This window comes from Catharus ustulatus, chromosome 5 (assembly GCF_009819885.2).
Source record: "Catharus ustulatus isolate bCatUst1 chromosome 5, bCatUst1.pri.v2, whole genome shotgun sequence".
NCBI classification, from domain to species: domain Eukaryota; kingdom Metazoa; phylum Chordata; class Aves; order Passeriformes; family Turdidae; genus Catharus; species Catharus ustulatus.
Window position 1 is genome coordinate 9,683,080 of NC_046225.1, and position 18,689 is coordinate 9,701,768.

Sequence of the window (18,689 nt, forward strand, 5' to 3'; positions counted from 1 at the left end):
AAAAAAATCTTACTTTGATACCTCATATTATATTATTTTGCTGTGTCATAAACCAGAACTACTAAAAGATGGCTATAAGGCTATGTTGTTCTGTCAAGTGAACACACAGAAAAGATACAGCTCTCCTTCACCAAGGACTACAGCCTGCCCCCAGATACATGCACCTCCTTTCAGAGAATCCATGGGAGATCCAAGCATCTCTTGCCTCGAGAACTGGCCACTTGAACAGGTGAAATACACAAACCAACTCATGAACACTGATGCAAGTAATGTGCTTGCCTTCCAGAACGTGTACTTCTGGAAGTCTTTCAACAGCAAATCTGTTTTCTCCTTTTCACAAAATCTTCATGCAAAGAACAGCTTCATTTGCATGTCATAATAATAAATTAAACAAAATAAGCCAGCCGTACAGGCTAGATAAATATTAGGTTTAGACACGTTGCTATACTATTTAGAGAGCCACAGAGACCAACACACAGCACTCTCACATACACACACAAGCCTTTCCACTAGTTAGAAAGGATTTTCTCCTGCAAAAGAGGATTTGTAGAAAGAACAACGTTCAGACAAGAGGAAAGGGGAGTTAAAACCCAGCCTCCTATATGCTAATAAATAAACTGCTCTATTGCAAGATTCAGATCAAAGGTTTAAAAAGGCAAAATTATGCTACTATTAGAGAATATCAAAATATTACTGTTATCATCACAAGTGGCATATATGCAAAATGCAGTTGCACAATAATGCCTAGGCAGATAGAGAGCAACACTAAGTCTGCCGACTAAAAGTGAACGACACACCCATTTTAGTTTCTTTCTAGTCTTTTGGCATCTTTGCATATGGTGCAAAAGCAGAAGCTACCAAAGAATACCACATCTTGTATAGAATATTAAATAATTTCTTCAGATAAGACTGGTGCAATGCTAGCTAATTTTTAAATCTGCTATGAGTAACACAGTCAAACCTAGTTAGTATCCAAGGAACTTATCTCTTAACACAGAATGCAAGGTTATGATGCAACAGCATGAACAATCCCTGGTTGTCCAGTTTTCAGTATAAAGGTAGTGCATAGATCCAAGTTTCTGTTTCAGTTTGCTGAATGGAGAAGGTGCTCCCATGTCACTTTTGCTGGGCAGCCTGGAAAGCTTTCAGTTCCAGCTGGTACCACTCTGGTGCTTCAGGCCCGTTCTGCCCCACAGGGTTGTGGTCGTACCCGTAAGCCACTGTCAATTCCTCATCCTTCTCCACAGCCCTGATGGTACGGATACACTTGATGGGCCCAAAACGAGGATGAACAAACCTAGGGAAAAAAAAATCTTTGCTAGGCTCAGCTGTCAATTCACACATTCTGCCAGTCCCTTTTACAGATCCAGAATTCACCCACTTCAGAGCAATAGTGCATAATCTGATACTGAATCAGCAGCCTTGAGTCAACCATCATGCTAGCCCATCTCCAGCTCAGCCTAGGTGGGCAGAAACCCCTTCAGCGCCTCAACTCAACTCCCAGCCCACCTCAGGGAGCCCCTATGAACCCAGCCAGCCAGGCTGCAGCTTCCACCCTAAACCCAGGGCTGTACTTACGGCTCATAGGTGCAGTTAGGAGTGAAGGAATGGTTGGCCTTATGCCCCAGCGAGGCACAGTACTTGGCAGCGTGGTTGTAGGGCTCTGGCACGTCTATAACAGTTTCATCATCCAGGGATATTGTATTTCCATTGAGGGCCCAGTCTCTGCTGTCTACCTAGTTTGCAAGGCAAAAATCCAGTGTCTGTGTGGAGGGGTCAACTTTGTCAGCAGTTTGAAATCCAACATTGACAATATATGCAAATAAAGCTTTTCATGGGTGTACATCATTAAAACAACAACCCACATTTGTTAAATCTATACACAGGTGAGCATGCACTTTCTTTCAATTAAACTCCATCATGCTAAATCAAGGGTGGGAAGGCAGTGGGAGTTAGATCCTACAATGAAAAGGAAATTTCAGGAGGAGCAATGAAAATTCAGACTGACTTTTTTCTTTTCTTTACCTCCTGGTGTGTAATTCTCACTCCATTATAGAAGGACATCACTGTACTGGCTTCTGCTGCTATTTTTGAAAACAATCCTTCTCCAGCACTGGAAATGAGAGAGACATCCACATACACCCTACAAGAGGAACAGGGCATGGAATCAGTGACTGGTTGCAGTTTTAATTTTTAACAAGTACAACACTATTGGGACAAAGCCCAATACTTCAGTACAACAATAAAGCTAATAACAATAAAACCTAATTATTATTAGTAGTAGCATTCAAAACCCCTTTATGGAATTCCTTCCCTTCCTCTCTTCCACAGGCTCTATTTTGTCATGTGTACATGCACTGAGGAGCAAGAGCTCTCAAGGTGATGCACCCCAACTTCAAGCACTCAATACAAATTTAATCACTTATTTAGATATTTCAGAGTATCAGAAAGCACCTACACTCGAGGTACACACGAGGCTTCCATTTTACAAACCTTTATACATCTTTTTAGATGAGAAAAGGCTTGCAAAATTAGGCCCTAAATAGATAACAGCAAAGAAATATGGGGAGAAGGAAAAAAAAAAGTTTACCTTTCTGATTCATAAGGATCGGGAAGAAGGGCATTTGTAGAAATGCAGGATGAAGTAGACTTGTCAAAACTGTATACTGGGCCTAAAAAAATCAGAAATCAACGAAAGAAATAAACTAATTGGCAGTACTGAGAGGATGCAATCCTTAAGTTAATCAAGACATTCAAAAATTAAATTTTAATGGCTGCAAAAAATATTACACTTCCAAAAAAAGGTATTAAACAGAACTGCACCTGTAAAAAGCCTGAAGTGAGATAATGCTTCCTGATTATTTTTTCCCCTCGACATTCTAGAGTAACAGTACCAACACTAAAAGGTGATACATATGTTCTTCAAATTACCAACTTGTAGAGGAGGACTGGATACTCTTTTAAAACTGACCCTCCCAGTGTCTCTAAATATCATTTAAAAGTAAAGCAAAATTTAAATGGATATATTCAATAGATCATTTTAAAAATTCAAAAGAAACCCCAAAAACTTGATTACTCCAAATATGAAATATTTTCTAGTCCAAATCTTGAAGAGACTTCAGCCAGAAAAGAACATTTAGTAATCAGAAAGCACCCTTGCTTTCTTACAGTCCTTCATTTTTTGCCACTAATAAGCAACTCAGTGGTACAGCTCTAATTATATTCTTACATTCCTCCCAAACACCACAGGACTATCTTGGACATAGATTAAGAAGAAGATGGAAATAAGATGGGAAAAAACCCCACAGAACAGAATACCATAAAGTTTGATATAAAGCCTTTGCCCCTGGTGTCCAGGGTCTGTTCTGGCTGAAGGCAGCTTCCTCCTGAATGCAACTTCATCCTATTTACAAAGCACAACTGTACCCTCTTGCAAAGTAAGTTTTAAGTTAAACTTTGACTTGCTATCATAACTGAGAGATTAAAAAACTAAACTCACATGCACTTGCTTGTCAATACCTTTTCACTAAGCTTTATGTGCCTATTTCATATCAAATGAGAGAACTTTTGCTGGCAGAGCAATAAATACATCAGCACAGTCCCTGCTTGTTACTGCAGCTTAACCCACACTCCTCCAAAACATCACATACACCTCAGAACAACAAACCCACTCCAGAACTACAGGTTCAAGGGTTCAAACCACTGCAGAAAGCACCACCCTACCCCCATGCACATCCCAGCCACTTTCTGTCAGCAGGACCAGCCACACTGAAGGGTGCTGGTGAATCAGCCCATTACACAACAACTAAATCTGGTTCACTAATTCCAGTGTCAGCCCAGCAACGCAGGTGCCAGAACATTCCCACTGCAAACATGACTTGCACAAACCCCACTGACAGAGCTACAACCAAACCAGGGCCTGCCTCTCCTCCTGCAGTTATTTCCCTGTGAGAAGCACTGTGGCACTGTTACCAGGGTGAATGGAGCAGGATTTCTGGCACAGAGGGCAGTGGGGTGTGTGACAGGCAGGACTGTGCCCATGAACACAGCAGTGAGAGAAAGGCTGTGAAATGCAGCTGGGCAGGACCAGGCAGGGGGCACTTCCCATCTGTTCCCAGGACAAAGCCCACCTTCCTCTGTGCCCAACTCTTGGAGGAAGGGCCCCTCACTAACAGCCTGTGCCATCACAGACAGGCTCCAGTGAGGAACATCACAGGAACCGAGCTTCTGCAGCAAAGGGCTGGCAGCAGGAATACAAGTTTGTGTTAGCAGAACTTACTGCCTGGTACTACTTCAAACTGAGGTTTCCCATCCTCAACAGCTGTCAGAGTTGCCAGTTTTGCTTCTATCATTTCTCCATCTATGAACCTTCCAGAATATGCGGTCTTTCCATCAGGATACACATAGGCTATTTTCTCTCCAGTCATCTCCCCATCTTCATTCACTTCTCCCACAAGGCTGCCTCCATCCTGAGAGCACAGGCAAGAAAGAAAAGGCAAAGCATTTAGTTATACTTTACTATCCTTGACACCTAAGAGTTTTAGCTTTTTATATTTTTAATGCATTTATAGCTTTGTAGATTGCAAATGTGTGGCTGTACCTTCTATTACTTTTGCTATCCTTTTCCCCTATATTTAGGGGCAGTAAGCTAACCTTCTAAACACATTCCTAAAATATGCTTTAGTCTTACTCCAAGAATAGCACCAACTACAAGGATGTTCTGTTTTCCAACCAGAATCCAGACCTGACAAAACAGAAGTGGGGCAAAAGAAGCCTGTGGACTGCTTCCAGTGGGGTAAGAACCCGAGGAATTATTACCTAATCAACTAACCTTTTAATTGGACAATACATGATAGTTATACTGATCAATAAACCTTAGAAAATGGTGAATTTACTGTACCACATGTGGTTTTTGCCATATTGAGGAGGGAAGGTTCCCACTTTCCTTGGCACACACCTGTCTTTCAAACCTAGACACCACTCCAGGTATTTATCTCAAAAAACACAGTAACACCCCGGAGCAAGACCAGCAGGTGTGTTATGGAAACAAACTGATTTATATCATGACCACAGGCTCTATTTCAAACAGACACTATTTTGTTCAACTCCAAGGATGAAAGAGTTTCAAGCATGCTGTAATAGGGAACAGCAAACCTTAAGTCTGGGAAAAAAATAGTGCACATAGCATCCTGCACAGAGTCATGAGGAAACAATTGGTTCCATGGCAAAGGAGTTTTTTGGAACACCTTGCATGCTTTAGTCTGGCAAAATAACAATGATAAACAAACTCTAATTACCCACATTTCCAAAAGGTACAGCAACACTGTCAGCTGGAAGATGCAGCAGGAGATACATGAAGTGAAAGGTCAGTTGTGTGTATTTTATACACTAGGACTGAAAAACTTCTGGCAGCATACACCAAGCATTTGCCAATCCTAATACATGCTTAATGGCAACAGTGAAAACCAGTACACAAAATGAACAGCCAAAGGTGGTAAGCATTTAGAAATCAATCTGCAACTAAAGTTTGTACCATATGTAGCACAGAGTTAGACTGGGTTTTGACCAGAAATTTAATTACATGCAGATGTTACCCCCTTCTTGGCACAAGGTAAGATTGAAAGGTTCGACTCTGCCGTGTAAAGCTGAATAGGAATTATATTTTTTAAAAAATTTGTATCAAAAATTCCCTAAAAACTGTACAACAGTCATTGCCTTAACTAGAATGGTTGTAAAAGAACATCAAAATTCAAAAATATAAAATACTGGCTTGCTTAATTAGCAAATCACTGGTCCACAACTCCACTCAGAGGCACAGCTCTCACACCAGTTACATCTGATGTGCTGGGCAAAGCCAGACTTCACAACATATCCTGCAGAAATGGACACAAAGTCTCTCCTACTTTAATAAAATAGCAGGTTGCAATAGCTCATATGGTTTCCATGCTCCTCACCTGCAGCCAGCACTACAAAGTGGCAAAACCATTAGAGTCCAGCCTTCCCAAAGAGATAATGCATAAATTATTAGACATCCAGTTTCTACATTACATACAAATGATATATAAATGCACTTCCAAGGGGTTGGGTTTCCTGGAAGATGAAGATGGTGGAGGGCATTCTGAATCTCATCTACTGGGCGAACATTCAACACCAAAATCTTTTAACTTTATGTTGGATTATCCGACATCAGAATGCCCAGATCTTTTCCCCAGATCTGTGTGTGCTGATTTTTGGACAGTTGGGTCATGCTGAGGAGAAAAGAAAGGCAGAGGGTTCTACAGCAGGGAAAGCAGGAGGTCAGGTTTACCGGGTAATAAATCCAACAGACTCCGTGCCGGATGTTGTCCTTGTACTGCCCTTTGAATATCAGCCTCCCATCGCTGTCGTACTCCTGGGCTGGGCCATTCAGCTCCCCATCCACGTAGGTGCCATGAAGGACCACTCCATCCTCGTAGGTGTAGATTCCCTGGCCTTGCAGGGCATCATCAACGTAGTACCCCTCCAAGGTGCTGATGGAGAGAGAAAGAAAACAGCAGTGGAAAACTGGTTACCTCTCAGGGGTGAGCCCAAAGCCTCCACACTGGAACACCAAGGTGAAAAGCAGGAACTTGTTTATTTGGAGTTCCAAAGGCAGGAAACTCACAGCACCCTTTCATCAGGGTGTGCTGCACGGACACAGCATCACTCATCTCAATCACATGCTTGGCATTTTCTATAGGCTGGAATAGCAGGCTGCCCTCACATTGGGATTTTCTACCTGCTACGTGTGGATCTTCACTGGCATGTCTCTGGAGAGATGAAACTGAGCGGCTGTACACATGAACTGTGACAGAGCACGAACTGCAACCTGCCACAGCTCAGTGTCAGCTCCCCAGCAATAACCTTAGCAGCCATTTTTCATGGATTTCTCCTAAAATCAAACACAGCCTGTCAAACAGAGGTAGTGCTGCACTTGCATTTAAACAAAGAAACATTCCATTTCAGTTTTGTCTTTACTATCACCATAAAAGGGTCTGTTCAGATATTTCTTTCTCATGTCAGGATTAGCATAAGGCAACACAACCTGTTTAGCTTTTGCTTCAGCACACTTAGCTAACAGCCAGCTGTCAGCATACACATATTTTCAATGCATAATTCTTTTTCAGATGCAGACATCTAAGGTATAAGCTCAGTGTCTGTGAGCACATGCTTCACCACACAGATTTGCAGGAGTTGTGGAAGGAATGTTATTTTTCAGAATTCACTTTCTTGTTTCTAAAGCTTCATGTTCTGTTTTTACATAACTTTGGCAAGTTGGATGAGGTTTCCATGGGAAAATACATTACAGTAAAAGCCTCAGTTTACACCAGATGCAAAACAAGAAGGGGCAGGAAAACTATTTTGCTTTTCAGTCAAATGGATTTCTTGGTCCAGGTTGCTACAGAGCTGCACAGATAGCTATGGCACTACAGCACAGGGAACCACCAGGAACCAGTGCCCTTATTTAACTACAAATGATGCCACTTTCCCCTCTAATTTATCACAGATCACTAGTTTGAATTCCATTGTAGTGACAACACACATAGCATGCACATGTAGGACTACCCTTTAAAAGAAGCAGTCACCCCAATTTATGTAATAAAAACCACCAAAAATCCTTTCTTGTTACCTTTAATTGCACTAGTTGAAGTTAAAACATTGCTAAATAACAGTGCTTCAGCCCTGGAAAGAATATATTTTAATTTACTGTAACTCCAACTTCTATGTTTTCTCTTTTTGTATTAAGCTCCAAACAGTGAACAAAAGATCCATCTCATCTAAGGAAATCAAAAGGATGACACCTTAAAAAAGAAGTCTCTGTCCTTCCAGCTCACATAAAAAGTCAGGTTCACAAACTTTTACACTGTTCACAGTTTCTGAGCTATTTCCACCCTGCTCCTCACTTCACTTTTTTTAAGTTCTCAAGGTATGGTGTCTGCAGCCAGACACAATAACTGCAACTAAGACTTGACCAGCACAAAGGTGAATAAGTAGCTTCTGTGTCTTCCATAAACAAAAATTTTTAATACAAACCCTGAACTAGCCAGTATTTCTCTGGTTTGCTTCTCAGATCATACTTCTGACAACATAAATTCTACTGAAGTCAAGATTTATCACATGAACCGACTTCCCATTATCCACCATGCCTAGAAGGGATTGAAGACACTCCTTATCTAAAAATTAAACCAGTTATATGAACTGGGGAGAAAAGTTACTCCAACTCTTACTCCAATATCCTTCCAGGGATTAAATCATATTGATAGAGACTGATCCATTTATCTCTCGCTCCCTCTGTATGGGAACATGGAAAACCTTTTCCCTAAAAAGAAAGCAATAGTTTTCTGCTGTGTTCTGGGAGATGTCAGTTTGCAGGAGTTTCCAATTAGGGAAGAAGGGCAGCTGCAGCTCTGTGCCAGGCATGGCTCTCATGCCTGCCTTTATAGTGCAAAGTGTTTTGCAAAGCACACTCCAGAACCACTGGCACCAAGGAAAGTTCAAGTCCACAATCCAAAACAGGGAGTATGCCAGAGGTGAAACCTCTCTCTCTTAATGAATATGATGCAATTTGTTGCATTTTCTTGAAGGGGAAGGAAAAAATAACAACTGATATTTCATTCCAGGTTTCCATTCCTTTAATAATCAGCAGGAATGGGGCAGCTACTCCAGTAAAGGGAAAAGTTTCCTTGACCAAACAAGACAGCCAGGCAGCCAGTCCCTACTCCCCAACACTCAAAAAATGAGAATGCTTACACTGCAGCCAGTCCTGTGTCTGACAGGACTCAGCTGCTCCCCAACAACAGAGGTACAGCAGTACAGCTGTCAGCCTTTACTCAGCAGCCTGCCAGGGAAGCACACCCACGAGAGCTGAGACCAGCTAGCTCACTGCACAGCATTCTGCAAAGGGAGAGCTGGTTTGAGACTTTTTTTGATATCTATTGCTCATCTTCATGAGCACTCAGCCTTGCCCATGGCACATTTACTGGAAACAGCATGTCCTGTTTTATGCCAGGTCATTCTTGTGACATGCCATGATTCCTGAACCATCCATTTCAGAAATCAACTTAGTCTTGCTAGCTGGGCATAGCTAGAAAAATGACATCTTCAGCAATTAGCTACTGCTCATTTAAGGCTGCTTTAGCTAAATTAAAATATATAATAGTTAATGAAAATATCCCATTTTCCAAAACCACACTGCAGCTATTTTTACATATTTTCATTCTACTAGTTCCTAAAGTCATCAGTGGCCAGCTATTCCAGTTTTTTAAGAGTTATGAAAATTGACAAAGAAAAAAAAAAAGAGTTGGCAACACTTAAGCAGTACAGAAAAGGCTCAGCAGCAACCTGACTCTTCCCACTAAATGCTGCCTGTACACTGAATTACATGGAGGAGCAGCCCTATAAACAAAATAGCAGGTCAGTTCCTCTGACTGTACAATCAGCAACTACTCTGCTGAGATCAGCACAGAAACATTATGTACATGTGTCCACAGAGACACTGTCTAACAAACCTAAACTGTTTTAGAGAACTCAGCTGCTGGGCAGTACTGATTTTCAGTTACACAGAGAAGATTTAATAAGGCCAACAACAGTGAGGATTTTTCTTCCTTCAGGCTTGGAGGCCTAATCACTTTCTACATAACTGAATAAATATATTATCTTGCTTATGAAAAAAACCCCACAATCCCCAGTATGAAGCAAATGCAAAGGCAAGTACAGACAAGGAGCTGACTCACTGAGCACAATACCTCAGCAAAAGTCTGAGCAGGAAGGGAGCATACCCAGCACAACTGTCAGTTTAACAGCTGCTATTCAGAGTGTCACCAACAGCTGCAAAACCATGAAGAATCGTGTCATTTTGTACATTTGCTGCTCCCTCGGAGGAACTTCTGAGCAACTGCAGTCAGGAATGCTGCAGTGGTGGTGGGGGAAGACTTACAAGGTGTTCATAATGAGGATCAGAGAAGAAAACACATGCATAGGCACAGACTAGCCTGATTTCACTGCCACAAAAAATTTCCAGTGCAAAGAAGGGAAATTATAGGGGCTTTTCTGAAAGTAAATCAGGCCACAAGCAACTTGCAGAGGATCCACTAGAGTTGCTAACAAACCTGTATTTAACTCAGTCCTTTAACTGATAAACGATTTGACAAAGCAGAAGGCAAGCCTCTCTGCCAAGGTCCTCTGTCTGTGTGTGAGGGCTGGCACAGGAGCTCCTGGTCCAGTTGCAGCCTCTGTGCAGCTCTGTAAGGCAAAGAAGCCCACCTGAAGCAATGAACTTTGATGGCCAAATCATTGTCAGCATGGTTTTCAATAGGCCTGACCACCTCCCATTTCTCAAAAGTTTTAATCAGCTCATAACTTTACAGTGCTAAAAGAGCTCACACCACTGCATCCTCCCTCCAGGAAACAACTACAGGCACCTCATTACACATTAAGTCACCACAGGAATGGCTACAGCAGCAGCCAACTTTTCAGCTACAGTTTTTAATGAGAAATCTTATCCAGAAACTCAGCACTATACAATCCATGTTGATTAGTTTTGCATTGCTACAAGCAGAAGGAAGAATACAGAAGAAAAATCAGAGTGTACCTTCCATCAAAAAAGAAGAATTTGCCACGGCCATTCTTTTCTCCATGCACAAAATTTCCTTCAAACCTGTCTGTTGATGAATAGGTTACTGTACAGAATCCATGTGGCAGCCCATCATCATCTAGATGCCCTGAAATGAAATCCAAACAAAGAGCAACAGAACACATTAGTTATTATCCAAGATTTTAAACCTGCTGTCATTATGTAGCTGCTTGAAATGCAGCAGCTCCCTAGTACAAAACAGTAATTCAGATCATTGCTGTTAGGAACAGTGATCAGACATTCTGCAGAACTGAAGTTTGTACTTGTGTAACACACAGCTTAAAATAAAAGAGAAGGATAAAAGAAAAGGGATGAGAGATGGGAGAGAGAAAGAAACAAGGTTTATATTATTCTGACTTGTATTAATATACATCTTCCAAAGTATAATAATTCTTTATCTAAAACATGTATTTATTGGTGAGAACAGGATAAGAAATGGTTTGATTTTTTTCCTTTTGATAAACACATGCCTTATGATAATGTGGGTGTGCCACTGTACAGCTGCAGTCACAGGAATTTAAAGAAATAAAAGCAATATTCTTAATGCTGTGCCTTGCAATATGTCAGTCAACTCAGTATTAATAATTTAAATGCAGTTCTCCAGCACCTTTCTGATGTGTTCACTTTATATCCTGTTCCACCCCATGCCATATCAGTTTTCCCTTCTACAGCTGTTGCACAGAGGGAAAGCAGAACAACACACCTGGATCCTCACCTGCATGGTTTGTGTTTTACTGAACACAAATGGCCAACTCTACTAAGTTAAAGCATAAAAAGGCTCCTATTGCAACCCTAAGTGTGGCTTCAAAGCCACAGGAAAATGACAGAGAAGTGTTTTAATGATGGTTATTGCCTGGTTCAGCTGTGTGAGCTCTGGCTGCAGGGCTCAGCAGGGCTGCTCTCAGCACAGGGACACACCTGGGTGCTGCAGCTCCCACAGTGACATTTCACCAGGTATAAATTTTGCATGAAAACTATCAAATAAACAACACCTAGCCTGTATTTATGTTCTTCCATGCTTCTAACTAAAACATTGCCTCTGACTCCCCCAGTCTATGGGAAGGCAGAAACAAACTTCAGTGTGAGGGGCACTGATTTACAGCCCAGGCTGATGCAGGCAACAAGAGGCACTTCAGTACCACCAGACCTTGAGTCTGGTGCCCAGAGAGGGAACCAGCTGTGCAGACTTCATTGAGCATGGAAATGCACCTAGAAAGGAGAAAGGAACAGCAAGGAACCCGAGCTCATCCAAGAGCCAGGATTCCCTCCCTCACCTTTCCCTTGCATGCTCCACCAAGTTTCTCTCACACCTCCACATAACTGTGCTCTCATTTCAAGTTCCTAGTCCAAACCAGACTGAAAACAGTTAAAAGTTTAAGAAGCCAGTAGAACCAATCAGGCACTGCTTATCAGGTCAAAGTGAGAGAAATAATAAAGCAAAAAGAGCAAAAGGTGTAAGGAAAAAAGCTCTATCACTAAAGGCTTTTAATTACTTTGAAGATTTAAACAGAAGCTGCTCTTTCCAAAGGGAAGAAAGGCATTTTTCCCTCCCATTCTGTCAGGACACCCCTTTTTGAAGAAAGGACAAGTTTTAGTTAAATTTAACAGATTATTATTAATGGTTAAATATTAATAACCAATAAATTAATGACCAATTTAACTAAAAGGTCAGTAACATTTCTGATGTGGACACCTCTTTTCAACCAAAAACGATGCCAACATTTATAGTTTTAATTAAAAGCCTTTTAAATTAAGTTTTACCAATACAGAATGGTACATTGGTGTGAGTTAACAAACCCTAAACAATACAATACCAGTTTCCCCATTGCTCCAGGGGCAAAACTTTTATAAAGCTGATTTAAAAATACACTGATAATATTGGTACATCATACTATTTTAAAAAAATACCCTCACTAACAATAACAACAACAGAAAACCCTTGCAATTTTGTTCTCTGTGACTATTCATCTTTGTCAAGATTTTGCTGGAATGTAAAGCCCAACACAAAAGCTGCCATGCTTGCACAGAGAACACATGTCAGGATTTTTGCACAGTAGGATACCGACTACCTCAGAGATTTAAATGGTCAGCTTTGATCCAATGGCCTCTATACAGGTCTTAATCTCAGCCACAATACAAAGAATCCAATTACAGTAATTTCACGAATACAAGCCGCACCAATTTGACCAAAATTTTGGTGGAAACCCGGAAGTGCGGCTAATATTCCGGGGCGGCTAATCTATTAACAAAATTCTAAAAGCTACCAACACGGAAGTGAGAGCCCGCGGCAGCCCCAAGCCAAGCTGGAGCCCGGCCGGCCCCGGCTGAGGTGGGAAAGCCTGGCAGAGGCGGGGCCAGCAGTGTGGGGGGCGGGCGGCAGAGCCTGAGCCAGCAGGGCGGGGCAGGGAGGGCGGCAGAGCCTGAGCCAGCAGGGCGGGGGAGCCCGGGAGAACTGGGGCTAGCAGTGCAGGGGAGCATGGCAGAAGCAGGAAGGCCGACGGGTGGGGCTGCCTGGCAGCGGGGGAAGCCCAGCAGAATTGGGGCCAGCAGCGTGGGGAAGCCTGGCGGTGCGGGGGCCTGCAATGCCGGCCAGGGCGAGGAAACGCGGCGGTGGTGCAGACGGGAGGGGGCGGCCGGCGAGCCCGCCGGCGGGGCTAGGGAAGGCGGCGCGCCGCGGCCGGCGAGCCCGCCGCCGGGGCTAGGGAAGGCGGCGCGCCGCGGCCGGCGAGCCCGCCGCCGGGGCTAGGGAAGGCGGCGCGCCGCGGCCGGCGAGCCCGCCGGCGGGGCTAGGGAACGCGCCGCGCCCGGCGAGCCCACGGGCGGGGCTAGGGAACGCGGCGCGCTGCGGCCGGCGAGACAACGGGCGGGGCTAGGGAAGGCGGCGCGCCGCGGCCGGCGAGCCCGCTGCCGGGGCTAGGGAACGCGCCGCGGCCGGCGAACCCGGCGGCGGGGCTAGGGAAGGCGGCGCGCCGCGGCCGGCGAACCCGGCGGCGGGGCTAGGGAACGCGGCGCGCTGCGGCCGGCGAGCCCGGCGGCGGGGCTAGGGAAGGCGGCGCGCCGCGGCCGGCGAGCCCGCCGCCGGGGCTAGGGAACGCGCCGCGGCCGGCGAACCCGGCGGCGGGGCTAGGGAACGCGGCGCGCTGCGGCCGGCGAGACAACGGGCGGGGCTAGGGAAGGCGGCGCGCCGCGGCCGGCGAGCCCGCTGCCGGGGCTAGGGAACGCGCCGCGGCCGGCGAACCCGGCGGCGGGGCTAGGGAAGGCGGCGCGCCGCGGCCGGCGAACCCGGCGGCGGGGCTAGGGAACGCGGCGCGCTGCGGCCGGCGAGCCTGGCGGCGGGGCTAGGGAAGGCGGCGCGCCGCGGCCGGCGAGCCCGCCGCCGGGGCTAGGGAACGCGCCGCGGCCGGCGAACCCGGCGGCGGGGCTAGGGAAGGCGGCGCGCCGCGGCCGGCGAACCCGGCGGCGGGGCTAGGGAAGGCGGCGCGCTGCGGCCGGCGAGCCCGGCGGCGGGGCTAGGGAAGGCGGCGCGCCGCGGCCGGCGAGCCCGCCGCCGGGGCTAGGGAACGCGCCGCGGCCGGCGAACCCGGCGGCGGGGCTAGGGAACGCGGCGCGCTGCGGCCGGCGAGACAACGGGCGGGGCTAGGGAAGGCGGCGCGCCGCGGCCGGCGAGCCCGCTGCCGGGGCTAGGGAACGCGCCGCGGCCGGCGAACCCGGCGGCGGGGCTAGGGAAGGCGGCGCGCCGCGGCCGGCGAGCCCGCCGGCGGGGCTAGGGAAGGCGGCGCGCCGCGGCCGGCGAGCCCGCCGGCGGGGCTAGGGAAGGCGGCGCGCCGCGACCGGCGAGCCCGCCGGCGGGGCTAGGGAAGGCGGCGCGCCGCGGCCGGCGAGCCCGCCGGCGGGGCTAGGGAACGCGGCAGCGGGGCGGTGCTGGCGGGAGAGGGGGGCCAGCGAGCCCGGCGGCGGCGGCAGTACCACCCGGCCAGCCCCGCCGAGCCGTGGCGCTGAGCTGGGCCACCCGGCCCCGTCGGCAACCATGAGCGGGCCGAGCCTGCCTGGCCCCGCCCCGAGCCAGTAAAGCCCGCTATGCCGCGATCCTGTTACTAATTGGCCAATTTGTGAAAGCTGCGCACGGATTCTCGCTACGAACGAAAGTGCGGCTAATATTCGGGGTGCGGCTTATCTATTGACAAAGACAGCAACATTGTCGAGGCACCGGGGGTGCGGCTTATAATCCGTGCGGCTTGTATTCGTGAAACTACTGTATTCTAATGTGCTAGAAGTTTCCCCTAACTAAAAAAAAAATAAAAAAAAATAAAACCATGCCCCCACCACTGCAACAAAATAAGAAACATAGTCTTTCTTAGTCAATAGCATGGGAAAAAATGAAATTTCAAGTTTCATAACATAAATGCAACTTTTTTTTCTGTATGGCTGACACCTTTGGCTCTAACTCTGTTTCAGATTAAGTCAAGTGAAAAAATCCTCATTATTTCATGGGGAGCAGTGTGTTCCACTTTCCTTTCTCACCACTCTCCTCCATTTACAAAAACAAAACCAAAACGTCTAATCATATTTTTAAATTATTGTGAAATTGCAATATTTGTTGCTTTATTAAGGAGATCAGACAACGAACTTTTCAAGAAAAGGAATTACCCTAACAGGGGCTAGCTCACAATGGAGTCACTTACCGAAACTGATGTACACAAATCAAAGAAAAAAGCCCTTTACCGTCAGCATCACTATTACTTAACAGATGACATCTAATGTGCATCATCAATAAAAGATTCTGGCCACAAAGATGCCAGATGGATGTTTGGGGGATAACAACAACAAAGCAAACACTCCCCTACAAAAACAAAAGTGCTGATTTCTATATTTCTAACTTCCTTTGGGTAAAATCCTGTTCACCCCTAAAGAGCATCCTGCTTCTGTCTCGCTCAGAAAAACATGAGTATATACAAATGCATATTCACATACACTGCTGAATAAAAGATGCTTCAAAGATTTGTTTCCTCAGCCCATGGAGATGCCAAACAAATCCAGGATGCGGTAGAACACTTTATCTGTGATACAAGGATGAGAACTATGACAACTGCGACCCACAGATGTGAGGAGTCGGGAGGAAAGGCAGTGGGGAACCACATCTGTAAGGGCACCCATCCACAGCAGAGCCTGGCCCCTTCACACCCATGTTCCACACAACACAGCTTCTCTCTGGCTCCCACAGCACATCACAGACAGCGAACCCAGCTGGGGCAGCAGCCGCCCAGCTCTCACTGCTGTCACACCGAGCTGCGGGCAGGACCTTCGCTGAGGCCTAATCCTTGTGCCACAGGGGACAGATGACATTTCCCACCCTGGGCAGCTCCCTGTCCCCGTCCCAAGAGCTGAGCAGCCCGGACTGCTCCTCCCTCCCGGGCTGAGAGCTCCTCAGGGGTTACTATGCACACACGAGAGGTGAACTGCACACACAGTGTGTATTTATAAAGTGGCGCACCCCGCTCCCATACGGATGGCTCCAGCCCTGCTGCCCATGGATATGGCAAGCCTGTCTTCTTGGAGCCGCTTTCTTCTCCCTTGTCCCTCTGCAAGTCTGTGACCGCGGCCCCGGCTCCCCGGGCTCTCGCCAGGGATGGGCACCCCCATGTCCCCCGCCGCCGGGGAAGGAGCGGGCACCGGCCAGGGCTGCAGGCCACCGCCCGCACGGGGGCACAGCAGCGGCACCAAACCCGGCCGTGACTTATTTCTGACAGCCAGCGCTGAGCAGCCGCCATCCATCCCCGGGCCGGCCTGCGGAGCCTCCCGCTGCGGCCGGAGCGCCCGCGCGTCCCCGGCTGCCCCCGGCCCCGAGCCCCCCACGTGCGCGGCCCCGGCCCGCTCGTTGCATAAGCCCACTGATGTCATGCGCTGCGCCCGACCCCGGCCGCTCGGCCCCGGCCGCCGCCGCCGCCCCGCGTCCCCACAGCCCCTGCAGCAGCGCCCGGCGCGGGCGGGCCCCGCTCCCCGAGCCGCGGCACACGCACCTTCCACGATCTCCTCCAGCGTCTCCTCGTCGCTGTCCATGGCGGCGGCGGCGGCGGGCGCGGGCAAGGCGCAGCCGCGGTACCGGGGGCGCGCGCGCCCCACGCCCCGCCCCCGGCGCGCTCCCGGGGAGGGGCCTGGCCCCGCCCACAGGGCGGCACCGAGCGCGGCCGCGCGCCCATGGCCCCGCCCCTCAGCGTAATGGCGGGCCGGGGTTGGTTCCGTGAGTCCCCTCATACGGCACCGGGGGAGCAGAATGGCAGCGCTGCTTCTCCAGTGCATTCCGTGCTGCCCGTCCGTCGGCCCGCCGACCCCGAATGGCCCTGCTGTAGTTCACCTCACACAGCCGGAGGGTCCCAGCTCCATCTGCATTCCCACACCAGGGACCGCTGACCTGCTGCTCTTATCACAGAATCACCGAATATGCGGAGCTGGAAGGGATCCATTAGGATCATGGAGTCCAGCTCCTGGCCCTGCACAGGACATCCCAGCAATCCCACCCTGTCCCTGAGAGCACTGTACAAACACTTCTTGAACTCTGTCAGCCTTGGTGCTGTGACCTCTGTCCAGGGGACTCAGTTCAGCCTGCTCAGCCACTCTGGGTGAAGAACCTGTTCTGACATCCAACCTGAACCTCCCCTGACCCAGCTTCAGGCTGTTTCCTCGAGTCCTGTCACTGCCAGGGAGAGTGAAGAGATCAGTGCTTGTCCCTCCTTTGGACACTCTCTAATGGCTTCATGTCTGTTTTATCCTGTGGCACCCAAACTGCCCCAGCGCTGGAGGTGAGGCTGCCCCAGTGCAGAGCAGAGGGGACAATCCCTCCCTTGCCCAGCTGGCCATGCTGTCCCTGATGTCCCCAGGACAGGGCTGTTCCTGGCTCCAGGGCACTGCTGACTCACATTCACCTTTCCCTGGAGCAGGACCCCAGGTCCCTTTGCACAGCGCTGCTCTCCAGCCTCTCATTCCCCAGTCTGTCTGTACATCCAGGGCTGCCCCATCCCGGGGCAGAATCTGGCTCTTCACTTGTTAGACTTTCTACAACTGATGATTACCCACCTCTCTAATTTTCTGAGGTCTCTATGCAGGGCTTCTCAGCCCTCAAGGGAGTTGACAACTCCTCCCAGTTCACTGTCATCAGCAAACTTACTTAGCATTCTTTTGAGCCCCACTAGTGACAGGACACCAGCCTGATGTCACCCCATTCCCTATAATCCCTTGTGCCCTACTCTTAAGCCAGTTGCTCACCCATGGCATAACACAGTTATCTAGCTGTGTGCTGGACATTTTGTCCAAAAGGATACTGTGACAGGCTATATCAAAAGCTTTGCTGCAGTCCAAAAAGATTAGGTCTACTGGCATTCCTAGATCCACTAGATCCTAAATCCACTAGGTGGGTTACCCTGGTGTGGAAGGAAATCATATTGGACAAGCAAGACTTGCCCCTCATGGTGCTGAAGGATTTAATTCACAAAACACCCAGAGTCACACCCCTGGATCTCAGTGCTGCAGGAAGGGTGCCAGCCCCAAGCAGAGGGTGCAGTTTTGGAGCTCTTACCCAGGGGATGTAAGGATGGTGCTTTGTCATCACCAGGTCTCAGTCTACTGCAGGGACCTTCCTCTCCACCACAGCTTGACAATGTGCAGGCATCACCTTAAAGGAAAGGCAGAGTGTTTCTAGGTCTTCCAGACAGCTGTCTTGGGAGCACAGGAGGTGTCTCCATCCTATTGGAGCTGACCTAGACAGTCAGGCTCTGTGAGGAGAGACTGATGGAATGAGGCTTCTTCAGCCTAAACAAGAAACTGCTTCAGGGGGACCCAGCAGCAGCCCACCAGCACTTAGAGCAGTGCTGCCATGAAAACAGACTCCTCACAGTGCTCCACAAGGAGGACAAAAGACAATGGCCATGACTGAAAACATGACATACAGAGGAAATTTGCTCCCTGTGAGAGCAGCCAAGCAGTGCAAATTGTCCAGAGAGGTTCTGCAGTCTCCAGCCTTGGGGGCATTTAAAGACTGACCCAC

At 48.2% G+C, this 18,689-nt stretch overlaps 1 protein-coding gene across 1 annotated transcript; it reads right to left on the reverse strand.

Annotated features, from left to right (window-relative positions):
• On the reverse strand, positions 1 to 16,775 carry SETD7 (SET domain containing 7, histone lysine methyltransferase). The gene is made up of 8 exons (XM_033060209.2): positions 16,669 to 16,775; positions 10,610 to 10,739; positions 6,308 to 6,509; positions 4,280 to 4,469; positions 2,591 to 2,672; positions 2,026 to 2,143; positions 1,579 to 1,736; positions 1 to 1,297 (listed from the first exon to the last, which is right to left on the reverse strand). The coding sequence occupies exons 1-8, from the start codon at positions 16,706 to 16,708 to the stop codon at positions 1,117 to 1,119; spliced, it is 1,101 nt and encodes a 366-aa protein (XP_032916100.1). The 5' UTR covers positions 16,709 to 16,775; the 3' UTR covers positions 1 to 1,116.
• Positions 16,776 to 18,689: the final 1,914 nt, after the last annotated feature.

Excerpts from the sequence above, each read along its gene's own strand:
- SETD7 (XM_033060209.2), bottom strand. The coding sequence starts at position 16,708 with ATGGACAGCGACGAGGAGACGCTGGAGGAGATCGTGGAAG. Across the intron at positions 2,673-4,279 it reads GTTTGAAGTAGTACCAGGCA|GCCCAGTATACAGTTTTGAC; the intron begins GTAAGTTCTGCT and ends TGATTTTTTTAG. Across the intron at positions 1,298-1,578 it reads CCTAACTGCACCTATGAGCC|GTTTGTTCATCCTCGTTTTG; the intron begins GTAAGTACAGCC and ends TTTTTTCCCTAG.